The sequence below is a fragment of the Dermacentor andersoni genome, chromosome 1 (genome assembly GCF_023375885.2).
Source record: "Dermacentor andersoni chromosome 1, qqDerAnde1_hic_scaffold, whole genome shotgun sequence".
NCBI lineage: Eukaryota > Metazoa > Arthropoda > Arachnida > Ixodida > Ixodidae > Dermacentor > Dermacentor andersoni.
In genome coordinates this window covers 349,643,193-349,663,563 of record NC_092814.1, presented here as the reverse complement: position 1 = coordinate 349,663,563, position 20,371 = coordinate 349,643,193, and the positions used below count along the sequence as shown (strand labels likewise).

Sequence of the window (20,371 nt, the reverse complement as noted above, 5' to 3'; positions counted from 1 at the left end):
TAAGCCTCCAGGTTTCTGCCCCATACGTAAGTACTGGTAAGACACAGCTGTTATAAACTTTTCACTAAAGGGATAATGGCAACCTGCTGTTCATGATCTGAGAATGCCTGCCAAATGCACCCCAGCCCATCCTTATTCTTCTGATTATTTCAGTCTCGTGATCCGGATCAGCAGTCACTACCTGTCCTAAATAGATGTATTCTCTTACCACTTCCAGTGCCTCACTACCTATTGTAAATTGCTGTTCGCTTCCGAGACTGTTAAACATTACTTTAGTTTTCTGCAGATTAATTTTTAGACCCACCCTTCCGCTTTGCCTCTCCAGGTCAGTGAGCATGCATTGCAGTTGGTCCCCTGAGTTACTAAGCAAGGCAATATCATCAGCGAATCACAAGTTACTAAGGTATTCCCCATTTACTCTTATCCCCAATTCTTCCCAATCCAGGTCTCTGAATATCTCCTGTAAACACGCTGTGAATAGCATCGGAGAGATCGTATCTCCTTGCCTGACGCCTTTCTTTATTGGGATTTTGTTGCTTTCTTTATGGAGGACTACGGTGGCTGTGGAGCCGCTATAGATATCTTTCAGTATTTTTACATACGGCTCGTCTACACCCTGAGTCCGCAATGCCTCCATGACTGCTGAGGTTTCGACTGAATCAAACGCTTTCTCGTAATCAATGAAAGCTATATATAAAGGTTGGTTATATACCGCACATTTTTCTATCACCTGATTGATAGTGTGAATATGGTATATTGTTGAGTAGCCTTTACGGAATCCTGCCTGGTCCTTTGGTTGACGGAAGTCTAAGGTGTTCCAGATTCTATTTGCAATTACCTTAGTAAATACTTTGTAGGCAACGGACAGTAAACTGATCGGTCTATAATTTTTCAAGTCTTTGGCGTCCCCTTTCTTATGGATTAGGATTATGTTAGCGTTTTTCCAAGATTCGGGTACGCTCGAAGTCATGAGGCATTGCGTATACAGGGTGGCCAGTTTCTCTAGAACAATCTGCCCACCATCCTTCAACAAATCTGTTGTTACCTGATCCTCCCCAGCTGCCTTCCCCCTTTGCATAACTCCCAAGGCTTTCTTTACTTCTTCCGGTGTTACCTGTGGGATTTCGAATTCCTCTAGACTATTCTCTCTTCCATTATCGTCGTGGGTGCCACTGGTACTGTATAAATCTCTACAGAACTCCTCAGCCACTTGAACTATCTCATCCATATTAGTAATGATATTGCCGTCTTTGCCTCTTAACGCATACATCTGATTCTTGCCAATTCCTAGTTTTTTCTTCGCTGCTTTTAGGCTTCCTCCGTTCCTGAGAGCATGTTCAATTCTATCCATATTATACTTCCTTATGTCAGCTGTCTTACGCTTGTTGATTAACTTCGAAAGTTCTGCCAGTTCTATTCTAGCTGTAGGGTTAGAGGCTTTCATACATTGGCGTTTCTTGATCAGATCTTTCGTCTCCTGCGATAGCTTACTGGTATCCTGTCTAACGGAGTTACCAACGACTTCTATTGCACACTCCTTAATGATGCCCACAAGATTGTCGTTCATTGCTTCAACGCTAAGGTCCTCTTCCTGAGTCAAAGCCGAATATCTGTTCTGTAGCTTGATCTGGAATTCCTCTATTTTCCCTCTTACCGCTAACTCATTGATAGACTTCTTATGTACCAGTTGCTTCCGTTCCCTCCTCAGGTCTAGGCTAATTCGAGTTCTTACCATCCTATGGTCACTGCAGCGCACCTTGCTGAGCACGTCCACATCTTGTATGATGCCAGGGTTAGCGCAGAGTATGAGGTCTATTTCATTTCGAGTCTCGCCGTTCGGGCTCCTCCACGTCCACTTTCGGCTATCTCGCTTGCGGATGAAGGTATTCATTATCCGCATATTATTCTGTTGCGCAAACTCTACTAATAACTCTCCCCTGCTATTCCTAGTGCCTATGCCATATTCCCCCCCTGCCTTGTCTCCAGCCTGCTTCTTGCCTACCTTGGCATTGAAGTCGCCCATCACTATACTGTATTTTGTTTTGACTTTACCCAACGCCGATTCCGCGTCTTCATAGAAGCTTTCGACTTCCTGGTCATCATGACTGGATGTAGGGGCGTAGACCTGTACAACCTTCATTTTGTACCTCTGATTAAGTTTCACAACAAGACCTGCCACCCTCTCGTTAATGCTATAGAATTCCTGTATGTTACCAGCGATGTTCTTATTAATCAGGAATCCGACTCCTAGTTCTCGTCTCTCCGCTAAGCCCCGGTAGCACAGGACGTGCCCGCTTTTTAGCACTGTATATGCTTCTTTTGGCCTCCTAACTTCACTCAACGACACATGCGAGCACCTAATGCTCTACCTGAGGGTTCCTTCATTCTCTTACTTTCCGTCTTTCTTTCTTTTTCTTTGTTCTTTCTTTCCTTCGTTAATTCTTCCTTTCGTTTCTTCATTCATATTAAGCCATTGCATCTTTGCCTGCTTACGGGGATACGAGTCGTTCCTGATGATGATATTTTTGGCATCACTGATCGTTTGCATCACTGGGCTAGACGCCGTTTTTTTTTTTTTTTTCGGGTATGCGCCACTGCAACGAACCACTTAAGTCTTTCGCCTCAATATTACAAACTCATTACAAACCCTTCGTTTGTAAGAACCACTGTACGATACAAACATTTCCAGAGTAAGTTAACAATTCACAAATTAAAAAGAGATATTAAACTCTTCTATCTAAGAAACACTGGGCAGTACAAACATTTCTGCAATAAGCTAATATAAAATCTAATTCAGATCATAGACACTTCGCCTTTCAAAAATGTAGACGAACTTCCAAACTCGATAAAAAAAACAAAAAGACAAGAATACTCAAAGGGGAGTGGTTGTAATAACGAAGCGGCAAAATGCAGATTTTATGGGAGGGGATAAATCAAGGTCAGGGACTATGACAGCTTGAATAAAACTGACGCATTATACTGTGATGACGTTGACTGTCTTTTTATACAAACGCTACCGGACAACCGAGAATGTGGTACACTTGATCTCTGAATAAACTCGTCGGCGATGTCACCGAGATATATTCTGCGGGCGAGCTCTTTGTGCCCACGGATAACTACTATGTGATTTAACCTCGGGTACGTTTTGACGCGACGGAGGCATGTAGACGATCTCTCAGATGTGCATGACGTGATTGGGATAGTCAAAGCAATTTTGACAAACTTAGCCGTGCACCTCGAGCAAAAGATATCGCAGCTGCTCAAAGTTATCGCCCAAACGCATCTATACAACATACTGAAACGTTTTCAAGGGTGTATTGCGCTGCCTTGTTATATCTATGAGCATACTACGGTAAACGTTCAACCGCTGAGGCTCAACATCTTGCCCGTAGAACTTCAACAGGTACGTGCTGTCACCACTCCCAGTCAAAAAGTGCTAAATATGTGTCATCTGCTGCCCCATTTATGGTGGATACCTGTCGTCAAGCGAGGAGTCTACTGTACCCAATACCTCGTAGAACCGTGAGGTACAGATACGTGAGGTACAGATCCGTCGTCGTACCGTCGTGGAGTATTGTTGTTCTCCTGAGTGGTTGTGGCGCATACCCAGAGTGGAGGACTGGCTATGAATCGGAGCCGCAAGAGGGCGCCGAGCAGCGCAGTACTGCTTGCATCGCGCTCTGCGTTTCGATGTGTTTTTTGGTAGAGTAGTGCTTCCACCCACGGTACCGAGTTACCAATCGACTCGTGAGGATACAAGGAACATGGGTGTGCTACCCACGTGGCCCTTGGCGAAGCTCGTGAAGCCCAGCGATCCTACAAACCCGGACTACGGGGCAGCGTCGATAACCCCGACGCCAGCTCGGCGCAGCAGCCGGTGCTGCTCCGACGCGTGAGGAACGCGAACGACAGCAACCGTTCTGCCTGGGCATGGCTACGGGAACGCTTAGCGAACTTCAGACGACGACGACAATGCAAGGTGAGACCACACCAGCAGAGAACATGGATCTAACAAATTTAGACAGAACAGAAGACGGAATAACAGGCTCCGTTGGCCACAACGCCGGGGGACGCCAGCGGACGGACGACGACTGGCAGACAGTCCTGACACTACGGCAAAAGAAGCAGCAGGCTCGAGAGCGCAAGCGAGAAACGGACTCAACGGGCAGCACTAACCCGGCGAAACTAAAGAAACGACGAAGAGGCATACCCAAACTTCCTCCTCTTCCTAAGGATGACTTCAAGATAGTTATCCGACCACACCAGGGACTGCCTTTGAAGACTATCAGCACGCCGGCCGTCGCCGAAGCGATCGTCACGGCCTGCGACTACCAAATAAGAGGTGAGCAATTTTTGCTCCGCATAAAGCCCGGCTCCAATATCGCCATACTTTCGTCATCGAGTCAGGAGGTCGCAGAGCAGGCACGCCGAGTCCACTCCCTCACTATCAACGGACGTTCGCATGACGTTAACGTATACGCTGCCACCGGAGAGGAAGCTATCCGAGGAGTTATACACGGACTTCCACTCCGAACGCCACCGGAGACCATCATAGCAAACATACGTATACGGACTCAAGGCGTCGAACTTATCCAAGCAAGAATGATCGGAGAAACAAAGAGTGCCGCCCTTACTTTCTGCGGCCCGTCACTACCTCGGGTGGTGTACTACAACGGAGGCGAACTTCTGTGTCATCCTTACCGTGCCATTCAGGTGTGCAAAGCATGCCATGGAAAAGGGCATCGGACAGACGTCTGTCCACAGCCCGACCTGCGAGTGTGCCGAATTTGTGGACTCAGAAACCCAGTGGACGGACACCCGTGTGAGCCAAAGTGTGCCTCGTGTGAGGGGGCCCGCGTCACCGGGGACCGCAGCTGCCAACGACGCCTCAAGCAACCGAAAAAACCTCAAGTCAGAAAGAGCACTGACAAGCGCAATGAAGGGCAGAAAAAAACCTCGCTGGTTCGCCTCAGAGGATGAGGAATCGGACTACACAAACGGCCATAGGAGCGACCAACGCGACCGACAGGGAAGGACGAGATCGCCATCTTCACACCGACTGAACGCTCGGTCCAGAGCGCGTCCAGGGAGGAGAAGCAACACAGACGCAACGATCATCCAGAGAAGCGCCGAAGGCGGCCTCCGTTCTGACAAATCCACAGGTAAGCTGGGCAGCGGTCGCGTCCTCCACAACCACACCTATCACACAAAACGAGGAATACAAGAAAATAGTTGCCGAAAACAGACAACTTAAGACAAGCTTGGACAGCATGAAAAATGAACTCGAAACACTTAAGCGACAAATGGCAAGCATGATGACGCACGGAGGAACCCATAAAACAAACTCACCCGCACAACTGTCCAACACACAGACGAACCCAACACAGACCAAACCACTATCACAAACGCAGCCTATAGCACAGATGCCTACACCCATCACTCATCTGGAAGGGAAACTAGACAATATGTGCGCACAAATGCAATTATTTTTTGCAGAGCTTCACAATCTTAAGCGGTACGTCGACGACTCGCTCAAAGGAGTAAAAAAAACGCGAAAACGTCGTAGCAGCCTTAGCCCGGAGAACCGAGATCCAAAGGTCACCGTAACCACAGACACAGAACATTTCAGAGCCCATACTCTGGCTAACTACACACCTACCCACCAAGAGAATCTCGTAATTTGGCAGTGGAACTGCCGATCACTACATAACAAACATGCTGCACTTACACAATATATCAAGGCGGCGCTCGTCCCACCTGACATTATTTGTCTTCAGGAAGTGGGGAAAATGCGGATACCTATTGGGGGCCACCGTTTTTACAGCGATTCGAACTACCCTGAAGTGGCAGCATTGGCCCGCAAGGACCTGACAATCACTGTCGCCATAGCACTTGGCGTAGAAATCCACCACCAAATACTCACCATTTGGCCAGTTAAGAAGGATCGTCCCAAGTGCCTGATAACCAACGTATATAGCCCCCCTAGGGATAAGAGGGCCGATTTTTCATTAATTTTAAGTCACGTATCTACCTTGCTCTCAACGAAAGACCGACTAATCTTTCTCGGAGACTTTAACGCTTGGCACTCCGCATGGGGTTATCAACGCGACACCGCCAAGGGCTTCAATCTACTACGAGAAACTCAGTCCCACGAACTTGTACTGATTACGCAGCCAGGCACTCCTACAAGGATAGGAAACAGCGTTGCCCGGGACACCACGCCGGACCTTACGTTTGTCAACAATGAGACGGGGGTCACCTGGTGTAACCTAGACGAAACGCTAGGCAGTGATCACTATCTACTGTGTGTCAATGTTAACACAGCTAAAGTTCGACAGCCCCTAGGGGTGGCCAGGCTCACTGATTGGAAAAGGTATAGAGAACAACAGCAGGCTGCTTCCTCATTTCCAGCCACGGCCGCAGGTTGGACAACTTTCCTCAAGGAGGCCCATGCTGCCACCACCAGAGAGATCAAGACCACAACGGAAGCACCAGCAGTAGACAGCCATCTCGCCCACCTCTGGGAGGCCCACAGAAGCCTCACCAAACGCTGGAAGCGGCAGCGGCGTAATCGCAAACTTAGGCGCCGAATAGCCCTGCTGGCAAACGAAGCTAACACATATGCAAAGGAGCTGAATAATCAAAATTGGCGCAGCTTCTGCGACTCTCTCAGAGGCACCCTCAGCCCCAAGAAGACCTGGGCCATTCTTCGGTGCATGTTAGACCCAACTAGCACGCGCACCGAGACGTCTAACGTCATGCGACGGCTCTTAGGAGAATACAAGGGCTCAGAACAAGAACTACTCGAGCACCTAAAACGCACCTACACCGGCGCTGCTCAGACATCTTCACACGTTATGAGAGAATACCAAGGACAGGATAACTCGAGCTTGGACGCCCCCATCACCTTCTCAGAGCTCTACGCAGCGGCACAAACCTTCAAGAAGAACACGGCTCCTGGACCCGACCAAATCACCAACGCAATGCGTCGCAACCTTATTGATGTAGCCCTACAGCACTTAGTCGACTTCTTCAATTAACAGGTTTGGCGACCGGACGGAAGACTACCACGAGAATGGAAGGAGGCAGACATCGTGCTTATACCAAAACCGGGCAAGCCGCGCGAGCTGAACCATCTCAGGCCCATATCGCTCACGTCTTGCATGGGCAAGCTCTTTGAACGAGTAATTCTAACCCGACTCGAAGCCCACATCGAAGGAAGCTCACTCTTCCCTGAATCCATGTTCGGTTTCCGCAAGAGAATCTGTGCACAGGACGTCTTTCTTCTATTGAGAGATGAGGTGCTCGATCCTCCTCCGGGCAGTATGGACAGAATCCTGCTAGCACTCGACGTCCATAAGGCATTAGATAACATCTCACACACTACAATACTAGACGGACTACGAGATGTCGGGTGTGGTGAAAGAGTATTTCATTACGTTCAAGACTTCCTGAGCAGCCGCTCCGCGAAAATAGGACTGGGTTCAGCACGTTCTGCCCTGTATCGCCTACCAGATAAGGGCACTCCTCAAGGATCCATATTGTCACCACTTCTTTTTAACATCGGCTTACGTAGAATGGCCCTGGACTTACAGAAGAACCGGGACCTTGGCTGCGCCATATATGCAGACGACATTACACTCTGGGCCTGCAAAGGGTCCTACGGAAACCGACAGGACACGCTTCCACAGGCCATCAACACCATTGAAAGCTATATGAGGCGAGCAGGCATGAGGTGCGCTCCAGAGAAATCGGAGTATATTCATATTAGACCTAGACATACCCTAGCGACCAGGGCTCCGGATCTGCAACTCACCTTGGAGGGAGAGCCCATCAAGAGGGCATCCCACCTGCGCGTACTGGGAATGTGCATTCAAGAAACGGGCAGCGTTAGCATAGCGCTCTCCAATCTCAGACGCACTGTTCTGAGCGTAACTGGGCTTATTAGCAGAGTTGCACGCAGCCGAGAAGGCATGACCGAAGCAGACACCATGCAACTAGTAAACGCCTTCGTCATTAGTCGTCTAACGTACGCTCTGCCTTTCCAAACCACGCGGCGTAACGACATCGAACATGCGGATAAGCTCATAAGAATCGCCTGTAAAGCAGTACTCGGCCTGCCTGAAAGCACAAGTACGATCCGACTGAACGAATTAGGAATGATGAACACTTTCGAGGAATATGCAGCGGCCACCCTAATGGCGCAGTGTGAACGGCTAAACACGACACCTCAGGGACGCTCGGTTTTACAAAGACTTCACTATCCACTGACACCACAATATTGCGGCGACGAAACAATACTACTGCCATCTGAAATCCGAGAGCGAATCCACGTGGCGCCAATCCCCCGTCACATGCACCCAGTTCATCATGCGGCACGGAGACGCGCGCGGGCAGCCACCTTACTAAGGCGGCGAAGCGATCCGGATACTTACTTTACAGACGCGAGTTCGTATCACAAGAATACAACCACCCTCAATACATTTGCAGCAGTCGTGACTAGCCAAGGACGAACAACCGTAGCAGCATCCATACACACGAAATCGGTTGCAACGGCCGAAGCTGTGGCCATAGCCCTGGCCATACGCGCCGCGGAAGCTAAGGGCCAATCGGCCTACGTGCTGACAGACTCGCAGGACGCCTGCCGCCTCTTCCTTGGGGGGGCTTTACCGGGCTGCGTCTTCCGCATCCTAGGAACGGAACTCACCCTGGATCATTGCGTGACCTGGTGCCCGGCGCACACAGGGATAGCGGGGAACGAACGGGCGGACCGCTTGGCTCGAGGCATGACAGGCCGAGCCGCGGGCCACACCGCCCGAGAGAACACCTCGACACCTGGTGCGCCAAGAGAAATCCTCGAATTACAACGACTAAGTAGGCGAACCAAAGCCCTTCCTCACCCAGACCTAGACAGGAGGCAAGCACGGGACTGGCGCAGCCTGCAAACAAACACTTTCCCACATTTATACAGGCTACACAAAATGTACCCAGACAAATACAGCAACACATGCCCGTGGTGCGAAGGAACACCGACATTGGAACACATAACATTCCAGTGCGCGTTACGTCCGGCGGCTGCCACCTCGCCGCTGCTAGACAACACTCTACATAACTGGTCGTGGGAGGCGCGACTCGCGGAAGTGGAATTGGGAAGCCAACTGGCGACCCTTGACCAGGCCCGGCGAGCCGCTGTAACCAGTGGGGCCCTGGAGGAGGGGCTCCACCCACCATATAACCAAACAACCTCTATTACAATAAACGTTTACTCTCTCTCTCTGGCTATGAATCGGGTGGTTAAATTGGGTGCATAAAAAAACAAGGGAATTGACCATTTTAACGTTGGAGCTTAGAAAGTAATTTTTGTGAGGAAAAAAAGTAATCAGAAGAAAACCATTAGTGAAAAACTAATAATAGATAAACAGATAATTAATTAAATGAATAAATAAATAAACGAAAACTATAGTGGGGATGGGGAAGGATCAGTCTAACATGGTAATTTCCTTTGCGTTGGCGCCGGAGCTTCTTTCTCTTTAAAATTACGTTCCAATTCACGCGCCTCTGTGTGTGTCTCGTTCCAAAATCAGCAAAATACAACTTGGCTCAAATGTTTCCATTCTAACTATTATTTCTCTAGGAGTTTGGAAACTACCACAGGGATGTTTGATCAGCCGTGGAGAAATTCATAGTTGTTTCAAGGGGATTCTCTTAAGTTCTTCAAACATTTTTTTATCCATAGACACCTGACACTTTTACCAATTTTTGCATTAACAAAATCTTCCTAATTCCATCCAAATCTTGGCCAATCCCCCGCGGTGGGCACACGCCATTGTAGAAGGATATCCTATCCTATCCTTCCTTCCTAAGTCCGCGAAGTTCCTTCCTGACGGCCTTGACCATTTTTTCTGCTTGATCAAATCTTAGTGCTGCTTTCTGCAACGCAGTACTTACTGCTACTAATCGCGAAAAGACTAGTGTCAGGAGCTTGAGAATGAAGTATGTGTCGAATTTTGACAGCGCTTTCAAAAAAGTCCAGTGGCTTTGGCTCCGGCGTAGTGATGCTACTGATGTGATCCTACTGATGCTAGGCCATAAAGAAAAGAGATCTGGTGACTATAGTTCTGAACAATCGACTTCACAGAAGTTGCCCGTGGCGTCCACCTCGTGGGACAAAACTTCCGCAAGCGCGCGCTCTCATCTTTCTGAAATGCCTGGAACAGGCGCTATGGGAAGCACGTAGCAAAGTTTATCATTTCCGATTTCATGCCGAAGAAATCCCGACACATTTCCACTTTCTGACTCACGTCCTGCAGCACCAGGTTAAGTATGCTCGCAAGAAAGTCTGCATACGGTGCTCGCGGCTCCTCCTGTTGTACGAGGGCTGGCAGCCCACCGTGCTGTCCTCTCATATTTGCGGCGCCATTATAGGATTGCCCACGGTAATTCCCAATGCAAAGATTAAAACGGCAGATAACGTCCTTTAAAAGTGAATAAACACTGGTCACTCTGGTGTACGCAATGTTAGAAAATCCACAGAACAGCTCATGTGTTTCGAAGTTCTTTTGGACAATATACGAAAGCAGATCGTCACTTGCTCCTTAGCAGATATGTCCGTTGTCTCATCTATGATTACGGCACAGTGCCCCGCTTCACGAACCTCATTTGTGAGTGACAGGAGAACATCATGAGCCAAAATTTGCAACATTTCCTTTAAAATGTCGTTGGAGAGCCACCCGTACAGGATTCGACAAAGCCATGATTGCAGTTCTGGAATGCCATTGGCGCGAAGTTACAGAAGCAGTATTAAATTACTTTCTGCATCATCATGACCATGTACTGGCAATCTCTGCATGCTAAGTGCTACAATGAAGATTATGTCGCTGTGAGCGCTTTCCTCAGGTCTTGCATTTCTTTTTGCTTCCCAATTACACAAGCAGTTGCTACATTCACCGCCCCTTTTCACAGCTTCGGTTGCGCTCATGGCCACACGGTGCAGATTCGAGGCCCATGATTTTTAAACCCTATAAGAGCTTTCTTCCAGTTAGAATACCCATTTTTCACAAACGCTAAGCGCGAGTCCTTATCCCTGGAAGTAACTGGAAGAAAAATTTCCACCTCACAAGCAGCGCGACAGGTCTCACAAAATACCTTGTCAACTGACGCGTCATACAGAAGCCATTTGTACGCTAGTTTCCAAGCTGGTTGATTGTCCCAGTTGTGCTCTAACGCTAGGGACTGGATCACCACCAACAATTCGCACGCGTGCGGAGGAAATGGTTACAGAGGCAGATGTCGAGCTTGTGCCGCTAAGGCACACCTTGGCAGGTTCAGAAGCGGACGTTGAAGGTCCCTTGCAGTGATTGCGTGCCCTTTCGTCATCCTCTTTGGGAGTTCTGTTCTTGACGAGATATATCTGTCTATCGTTTTTCATGGTTTCCTGAAATACAATACCAGGAAGGTAAGACCACCAAAGAATGGAGTGTCAAAAGCGTGTTCTGGTTTTAAGAGAAAAAAAAAAGAAAACATTTGAGGCCAATCCATTCTGCTTTTCCTTCATCTAGTGTGCGTTGGTCGTGCCACTTTCGCCTTTCATTCGGAGTTCATAACGACAGGTCTGTGGTCGACCTATCATCTTTAGATTCCACTAAAGCCAACATCCATCTCTCAGGCCTTTTTAAGATCAAGAGCAGACGAGCTTGTGGTGGTCATTTCAAAAGCTTTCTAGTAGGCTAACAGTGTTCATGAGCTTTCGGGCCTTTCCAAGATGCCCGGATTGATATAAGGACATTTGCATACTGGCAAACTGTGAATGTGGCGAGCCGTCTGTCCACGCACACGCTCCGTCGTCAAGGTCGCCGGGAGAGGAGGGCCTGGGCTGTGCTCTGGGACGCGCTCGCGGGCGCGCGGGCCTTGGAGTTTGTGAAATTCCTGGTCTTCCTGTTTCGCCGGTGGCCGCGCCAGAAACGTCCGGCGTTACCCATAGCGGCCTTACCGGTCGCTTCCAGCGACAACGTTGGCATACCTTTCAGTGAGCAGAGCAGAAGTGGCGCCGATCATTCACGTAATATGCGGCCGTCGATTGTCGAATCTGGAGTTTTTTGGCGGCAGGTTTCAATTCAATTTCAATTGCTCTGGTTGACATGTATTCTCGGAATCCGAAGCGGAAGAAGCATAAGCGCCGGAACTGCTGCGCACCAGGCTGCTACGCCACAGTGGCGAAGGAGACCCAGGCGAGAAATGATGGCTTCCCGTAGCGACCATGAAAAAAAAAAAACTCACCGCAATGCATATATGATAAGCTGTCCGAGCACTCTTCCCAGACCAGTGGGTCCCCCTTTCTTAAGCGGTGTCTGTTGGTTAAAGGGGCACTAAATGTTACTATGAAGTCAAGTTAAAGTGATAAAGCAATGCTCTAAAACGTCTAAGGCGTCAATATAACCGCGAATAGAGCTTTAGTAAGCGAGAAATTGAGGTAAATGCATGACACGATTTGAGACCCCCCAGCGACATTCCGGTACTCGCCCGATGACGAAGGCACTCCTCATCATAATTTATGTCACTAGTACTCAACTACTCGCATTAAAAAGATCATTTCATTATGTTATAGGACGGAAGACAATGCTACTTGTCTACTTCTGTTCGATTCTAAGAAAAAATAACATTTTGACGTTACCCTTCAGTAGTATGGGTGGTCGAAAGGTTTCGTTTTCGCTCGACTCTGCGCGCTCGACTCTGCGCCGCGCGTTCTTTGGAGTTTCAGTTGTTTCGTTATCGCGTCGTGCTGCGCTGGTTCTGCTGTCTCGCGAAACTTGCATTTGGAACAAGCAGCGAGAATGCCACGTCCATGTGATGTCTTGGGATGCGCGAACGGTCCGCGGAACTTGGCCAAGGGCAGTTGCAGCGGCGAATCCAACGTTACTTATCACTGTGTGTCAACGAGTGAACCTTTCCGTTCGAAGTGGTTAAGTGCCGTACCCCTGCCACAGCGCGTCGGCAAAGAACCGAAAAATCACATAGTGCGCTCGTTGCACTTTCGGAGTTCAACGCCGACTTGCTGAAGTCGTCTGGAGTGCCTTTCAAAGCAATGCTTTCCCGTAGCGCTGTTCCGTCGGTCTTGCCTGCATTCTCCGAAGCGCAAGAACAATTGCAGGTCGAAGACGGGGCGGTGAGTGCGGCATTTGGTTTTCACGAAGGAAAAGCTACAAATGTGCGAATATGTATAGCCATGGCATACAGTTGCCGTCGTAGTAGTACGCAACGACGCCGGCAGCGCGAGCCCTCAGCAGCAGGTCACGTTCATCAGTGCTTAAATCGTTGAAGCCGAGCCCAGCATCGCGAGTCAATGTGTCGTTGTCAGGGTCATCCATTGCAACGAGCGTCAAAGTTGGCGTCATAAAATAAAGAACCAGCTTATCGTCGCGCGCTTTCCCTCCCGCTAGCCACCATAGTTCCGCGCTTTCACGCTGCTGTCGGCTCTGTCTTGGCTCTGTTTCTGGCCGCGAGCTTGCGTTTTGCGCAGAAAAGCCGTAGCGCCGTCTGCGGGCGCTGTTTTACTCACCGACGGAGCAACGTCACTATGAGACCATAACGTCACCACTTCTCGATCGGAGGGCGGGCGATTTGAACTGCGCTAAAGGTACGCGGACGCTTCAGAACACATTTTCTCTTAAAATAAGTATCTTCTTCGCACGAAACAAGCGTTTCGAGGTTTCTGGGATGGTATTTCAGCAGTCCAGGTTGACTTAATATTAACCTTTAGTGTCCCTTTAAGTGTGTGTGGCAAATTTCCGGACGGCACAAGACCACTTCGTAGAACCATTCCCAGCGTCTGACACTATCTTATTCGCTCAAGATGGGTTTAATGGAATGCAAGACAGGAATGCAGTGGAGTTTATTATGAAGCTCGGAGTCCCATTCGTTTTGTTATAAATACTTTATTTATGTTCTCAAGGATGATGTGTAGTCTCGGCCGGGCTTATTTTTAAAGGTAAGTTCATAGTTGATGTATTGAGTACACAGTTGATTTGGGTGTTCTGGAAGGGTCCGAAGTCTTAGAAGAGAATGTGCACGAAAGAAACACCTGCACTAATCAAGTGACCGTTCATTTGGTTCCGCAAAGAGTCTTGGAACGGTAGATGTTCGGAGAGCTGCCGTTGCCAGTCGGAATCCCTCATGGTGAACTGGATCTAAAACTCTTGGTGTTGTCATTCTTCTCCTTTGTTGATGCGAGACAAAACTGTGTAGCCACGGAAATTTAGGAGGAAACTTTAACTCGGGCTCAACTCCAATGCTACCTATTCAAATACATGTAAAATGCTGAAACACTTTTCTGAGATAACCATTGAGCCGATATTTATGGAATTTGCTGCTTTTGAGAGAAAAAGTTCTAGTGACTGCTGGAAGCGGAATTTCGACTTAGGGCCTGGTTTTTTTAAAAGTAGTTTTCAAAATTGGTAGACTTGAATAAAATAGAAACACAATTTTTACAAATCGTTGTTCTGCTCCAAGAACCGATATTGCAGGTCTGTAAACTGTATCCGTTAGAGCATCCAAAGCAGACAAATTTGATATGTCAATTTATTTCTTACATTATTTTTTTTTTACATTGTCTAGGGCATTTACAAGGGCATTGCAGTTCTACTACTATATAAGTGGTTTACTTGAGCGCCATGTATAATATATCAATCTTGACCGCTCTGGATGCACTATTAGGTGCAATTTGCAGAATTGTGATCTCATTTTTCTTTGCTAGTTACAGTTATAAATCGATAATTTCGTTTGCCGAAAATTTGCGATTTTTGCCAATTTTTATTTAAAAATTGACGACCAAAATAAAAAAATTTGCAACCCAGAGTCACTAGATTTTAACTTTTGCGTTTAAATGCAACAAACCTCATAAAATTCGGTGTTGTGGTTAGCGAGAAAAACTGTTTCTCCTTTCCAATGTGTTTAGATAGGAGCCCCCGAGCTAAAGCTGTTCTTTCAACTTTCAGGCAAATGTAGTTCTTCAGTCGATTTGTCCAAAACCGTACAAAAGAAGCTATGATGCCCCCTGATCCCATCACTAAATTTCGGAATTCTGGGGGGGGGGGGGGCGGCTCGAGCACTTCACCCCCACCCCGTAGTCGACGCCTATGCTTGAGAGAAAGGCCACGAATCGGGTGGTAATTTGACAAAAAGAATAAACAATTAAAAATAAATTAATAATCGAATACGAGAAAGAAACCGACAATAAATGAAATAATATAGTGTGTAATGAGGTATAGTCAGTCTCGCATAGACAGGAATATATTGACACCTGATGATGATGATGATGACCTTGATGAGTTTGGCGCATACCCACTCATGGGGATTGGCCAAGAGTCGGGCAGACTTTGCATATGTGTTCAGGTAATAAATCTATATATCTATAATTTTGTTGCATAAATTGAAGCGAGGAAAGTTCAAAACGATTCAGTAGACTGTTATTCAATCAAGAGAGAAAAAAGTGTATATAATATTGTTACGTAGGAAGACGCAGACGAAAAGCTATATACAAGTATATTTACAAGGAAATACAAGGCAAATTCAATGCTATTTCAATAGCTATTAGGAAATTTATGCTCCATAATAATTTCGAATAATCCACCCATTTCTTGGCCAATCCCCCATCGTGGGTAGGAGCCACACGCATCACAGGCTACAACGCCGCAACTACGCTGCACTTGGCCAAGAGGCAACCGCTCGCGCTAGCCTCTAATCGTCGTCGTCGTCTTTACCCTGCTCGCCTCTTTGTCATCGCAAATACTGTTCCGTAGCAAATATAAATGAGGCAATAAAGGAGGAATAAAATGAATAATACGGTCAACAATGAACTCGGTTTGATATAATAATGAATTTTTCTAAGACGATGCATACATTCCTGTGTGAGTGCCCAAGCACAAACGCTTCGAAAGACAGCAGTACACTTTTTTCCACATCACCAGCTGCATTTTTGTCTTTCTTTTCTCTTATTTGCCACCATTTCCAGGTGGCTGCCATTTACTTGGTACGAAAGGCAGGCGATTTATCTCCAGGCAGAACATCTCGATTTGTTAATTGCGCGTACGTTACTTTCGCCGCTGTAGAGCTGGGGCACGTGAAAGTCGGACGCTACCTCGAGCGACGACCGCAAATCGAGGTTCCTGCCACGAGCGAGTTCACGGCACGGGAACAGCCGCAGATCAGTTGCGGCGCGCAATCTAGAAGCGAAGATCAACGTCGCTGTTCTTCCGAGTCTGTCGTATGCGCGGTGACGCTACCTGATTGCTGCATGAAGGCATAGATGCAGGTAAGACCGCGGTTCTCAATTCGTTTACGGCCGCGCTGGAACACGAGTGCTCGCGTTCCAGCGCGGCCGTGAATCGTTGTAGCAGGCGTAGGTCATCATGAAGGCTAACTCAATCGAGCTTTGTTTTACGAAGACATCAGCTCACATTATTTATTTCTGGATGAGTTTAACCACTCTTACGACTGCATTTTACAATGCCGAACAGCACTGATTGATCTGTCGATCAGAATAGGACGCTAACGAAGTTCAATGGTGCACGGCGGCTGTTGAGCAGCAGCCTCAGCATAGGTCAAGATTCACCACTGGCGGTCGTGGCTTTCAAAGCGAAATGCAAAACTAGATAAAGGTGCGTAACATTCGATCGACACGCGAGATCACGGTGCAAGCGGACCACAATTTTTGCTAAATAATTATTAGCGAAGCTGCAGCAACGCTACATCTAGGACTATCGAGGCCCCTCGTCTCAGCGCGACAAATCCAGCGTGCCGTTTCGGCCGCCGCCTAACAGCGCAGCAACACTGCGCTCATGGCGGCGCCTTCGCGTTGTCGTCGTGTTTCAGCTTGTATTCGCTGGACGCGGCGGCGGCGGTATGAAACCACGGATTGACTGAGAAACGCACGACCGTGTTCGGTGGCGTGGCGACGCAGCGTTTGCAGGCGACTTTGGGATCAACCGCGACCTGACAAGCACCGCCTGCAACGCTTTCACCGACCGGCGTTCGTTGTGCGGACACTACCAGCAAGCACTCACCGCCGTTCCCTCCTTCGCTCCTCTTCGTTACGGTCGCCTGGCCTTTGCGGCGGTGGTTTCCGTGCCCACACACACGTGCACGCGTGGTCACAGCTGCTGTGCTCGTAACTCATCGCTTGAGAGTGATTTGTGTGGCAACCGCGCTGGACATCATGGCCCACAGCGGAGGGGGCGGCGAGGACGCGACGACGCCCGGCGAAGCGCAGCAGCCGTCTTCGCCCGTGGAGATCACGCAGCAGCCCCGAGTGACGTTCGACGTAAGCTGCCCGCCGAGCCGGCATATCGGCCGCTCGTCCAGAACGGCGTGCGGTCAAGCAGTTGGGCCGGGCGAATGACAGCGAGCCTCGGGCTGCATATACGCCCTCCGGGCTTCCATTCACGAAACGGACCGCATGCGCGCGTTCGTCAGATAATGATGCACCGCCGTTGGCATGCCGTCTGCACGCACGACAAGCTAAATTAAGCTGGGCTTTTCTCGCCATGCATTTCTGCTTCCGTCCTACGAAAGGGTGAATAACAAAATAACGGGCCGTCGTCCGTAGCCGTTAAATTTTCAGGGGTAACTGCTAGAAACATATTCAAGGTTTCAGAGCACAGATTAAATAACGCGAAACGAGGGGTTTTGTGTTATTTAAGTACAGTGCCTATTTTGTGCCTTGTTACTTTTCATTAGCTTTAAAGTTGCCGATTCTCCTGCAAACATGGCTTTCTCTGTGTAAAGGGGAAGAGTTAGTGCTTATTTTACACTTTCACCAAAATGGTTATCCTCGTACTAAACCTTGGTTAATTGATGATAATGTGCAGGCTGTGCCATTTAATACATGCATGAGGAATCAGCAGATGTCTGGCAGTGGCCAGAACAATTTCTGACTCTTTGCTACTCGTGTATCTGTCTAAAGCATATTTAGCTTGCATCACTTGGTATTTTTTATCACTGGTGCTTGGCTACTAAGCTTGTGGAGAGTGGTATGCAAATGTGCCTCAAGTGTGGCAACTACACTAAATTACAAGTAGTGTAGCAGAAGTCATTGGTTATGCACTTTGCTTGAAATTTGTACACGGAAAGTAAATGTACTGTACTTAATGCTAGTGCAATATTTGGTGGCATCCTGTTTTTGCTTCCTAGGAAAAATAACAGAATATTATTTTTGATAAGTCTCCCGCCAGCAGCCTGCCAAAATCTGTAATGAAACCTATGCCACCGCTGGCACACAGTTAAATTGGTAAGGAAGATCCAAGTTGAGGTGGTTTTATACAGATGTCACACGGTGCACTTTTGATTGCAATCAAGCCCAATCCGGATTGAATTTCTTGGTCGCGATTGGCTCCTTTGCGCAAGCTACGCAAGGGAGCCCATCCTGGTTGAGAGTTTTCTTGCTTGGTCTCCCAACAGCCTGACAAGACCTGTGACGGTCTGTCATCACCGGCATGAACAGCCGACCACAAATGTTTACGGACCACGGGATCTCAGAACTTTAATTTCCGAGCAGCCTGTAACAGTAGTCAGCAAAACTGAACATCACAATGTTGTTCACATATACTGGTAGAGGCTCTGAATGCGAACACTAGGCTGTGTTGTGAGGCTGCGCGGGTATTCAGTTTTTTCTCAGATCTCATGTGTTTATAGTTTGGTAAGACCACATCAAGCTTCCCTAGTAATCTTTACCTGCAAATGTAAACACTTATATGAGGACACTCGCAATGAGATTACGGTCAGTCACACACATGTATGACAATGCATACAGCAGAAAGGTAACTATTGTGCCCATCTCCTTTCTAGATACAACAGCCCCTTATCGGTGAGCCGAGCTCATGCCATGCATACACATGTGTCACCTAAGCGCACCGTTTCCACGGCTAAATTGTGCTCAGCAGCACGAGTCTTCTAACAGTTGTTTGTCCATTCATCTGCAATAGTGCACTGACTATTATAGCTAACAATTGCCAACTTGACCAAGTCGATACTATGTGCTTTAAGTAATGTGTGCAGCATTAAGGTATGGGTCCTAGAACATCAACCTACAGGCACTGGTTACCTTCTTTGCTTGGCAGCCTGGCAAGGGCAGAGCATATTTGCTGATGGGTTAAATTGTTAGTACTAACAAAGTGTCCTGTATTACATACACTTCTAGAGCCAGAGCAGCTGCATATTGTAACATGTGCTTGCAGGCTTGCTGTGGCAAGGCTTTTGGCCACAGATTGGTGTGAATGCTTTGTTCTGTGGTACACATTGCCAGTGCCACTGTATGCGCTGGTTAACCACTGATTTCACATGCGGTTGGCTAGTATGTTAACGTTACGTGGCATACAAAAAAGGCAGAGCCCGTGCTCAGGTTGAAACTTTAGCATCTGTGCTACTGTTCAGTAGCCAACACTGAATTTAGACTGTGTGTATCATTACAAAAGGAAAAACAAATCACCTACTGATTAGTATCGCAGTAGCTTTCAATGATGAAATAACTGTTGGTGTTAATGTTGTCCGTTGTAGCTGGCAACGGTTACACGGCGGTGCTCGCCTGAGCAACAAGACTCTCACATGGATGAAGAACTCCAGGGTGAGTTCTTTGACTGGGACAGTCCAAGAACAACATTTGTGCCGTCACTTTCCTAGCATTGCAAAGGGCTCTGCTTAAGTACCCCTGTCTAGCTCTGCACTTCTTTGCACTGTCTGGGCAAAAACTCGTATAACTGTTCCTGCTGTGTTCAAACAATCCGCATTCTGGGAGAAGCTCACTGTCATGTTGCTGGTGCGTCTGCTGCTTTCGTGGAGTAAAAACAGCTGCTTTCTTTTTGCATGGTCGTTGCTATCATCTACAGTGGATTCTGCACTGCACTAGTGTTGCCATCAAGTACCTTTGCCTGATTGCTTTGTTCCAAGTACCCAAGGAACCGGTGGACTGAACGAAGTAAGGTAGAACTGAAAAGGAGTAAATGTGACAGCCTGCTTTGACACTGCTTTCTTTTGCATGTGTTGCTGAGCATGTGGCATGAGCCCGGGTTGACCGTGCATTGTGGCCTAATACAGAGCATGATCTGTGTTCTTTTCTGAGCATGACGATATTTTAACTTGGCTTCCTTTTGTGTAATACTGGTGCGTTCGTTGTTTTTGTTACCTAACATAGTGTGCAAGAAGGGACCTGAGAAAATTTTAGGCTGGGTAGCCCCAAATAAGCCACAGAAGAGTTTAAAACTAAGCTTGGGGGTATATATCTGCGAGAATACTTGGGGACTGTGCAAAAAGACGTCACTTGTGTTGTCTGACCTTGTCCTGTTTTCTCGCACAGTCCCCAAGTGTTCTCGTACACAAGTAGGTT

At 47.9% G+C, this 20,371-nt stretch overlaps 3 protein-coding genes across 13 annotated transcripts in view; 2 read left to right on the top strand and 1 right to left on the bottom strand.

Annotated features, from left to right (window-relative positions):
- The window catches only part of LOC126516490 (uncharacterized), a 62,080-nt gene extending 44,933 nt beyond the window's left edge, over positions 1-17,147 (bottom strand). For both annotated transcript variants that reach the window (XM_050166621.3, XM_050166622.3), the window contains exon 1: positions 17,058-17,147. The gene's annotated coding sequence lies outside the window, so the exon portion shown is untranslated. The remainder of the gene's footprint in view (positions 1-17,057) is intronic.
- Positions 5,790-7,040, top strand: LOC126516576 (uncharacterized). Its single transcript, XM_050166700.1, has one exon. The coding sequence runs from the start codon at positions 5,790-5,792 to the stop codon at positions 7,038-7,040; it is 1,251 nt and encodes a 416-aa protein (XP_050022657.1).
- Positions 16,035-20,371, top strand: part of LOC126516489 (uncharacterized) — a 93,280-nt gene continuing 88,943 nt past the window's right edge. For 6 of the 10 annotated variants that reach the window (XM_050166616.3, XM_050166615.3, XM_050166614.3 and 3 more), the window contains exons 1-2: positions 17,209-17,314; positions 19,546-19,612. In XM_050166616.3, the coding sequence (XP_050022573.1) occupies positions 17,210-17,314; positions 19,546-19,612 (172 nt within the window). In that variant the 5' untranslated portion in view covers position 17,209. Of the gene's footprint in view, positions 16,307-17,208; positions 17,315-19,545; positions 19,613-19,874; positions 19,964-20,371 lie in introns of those variants that run through there. The other 4 variants (XM_055063902.2, XM_050166618.3, XM_050166619.2 and 1 more) reach the window with 4 other exon arrangements.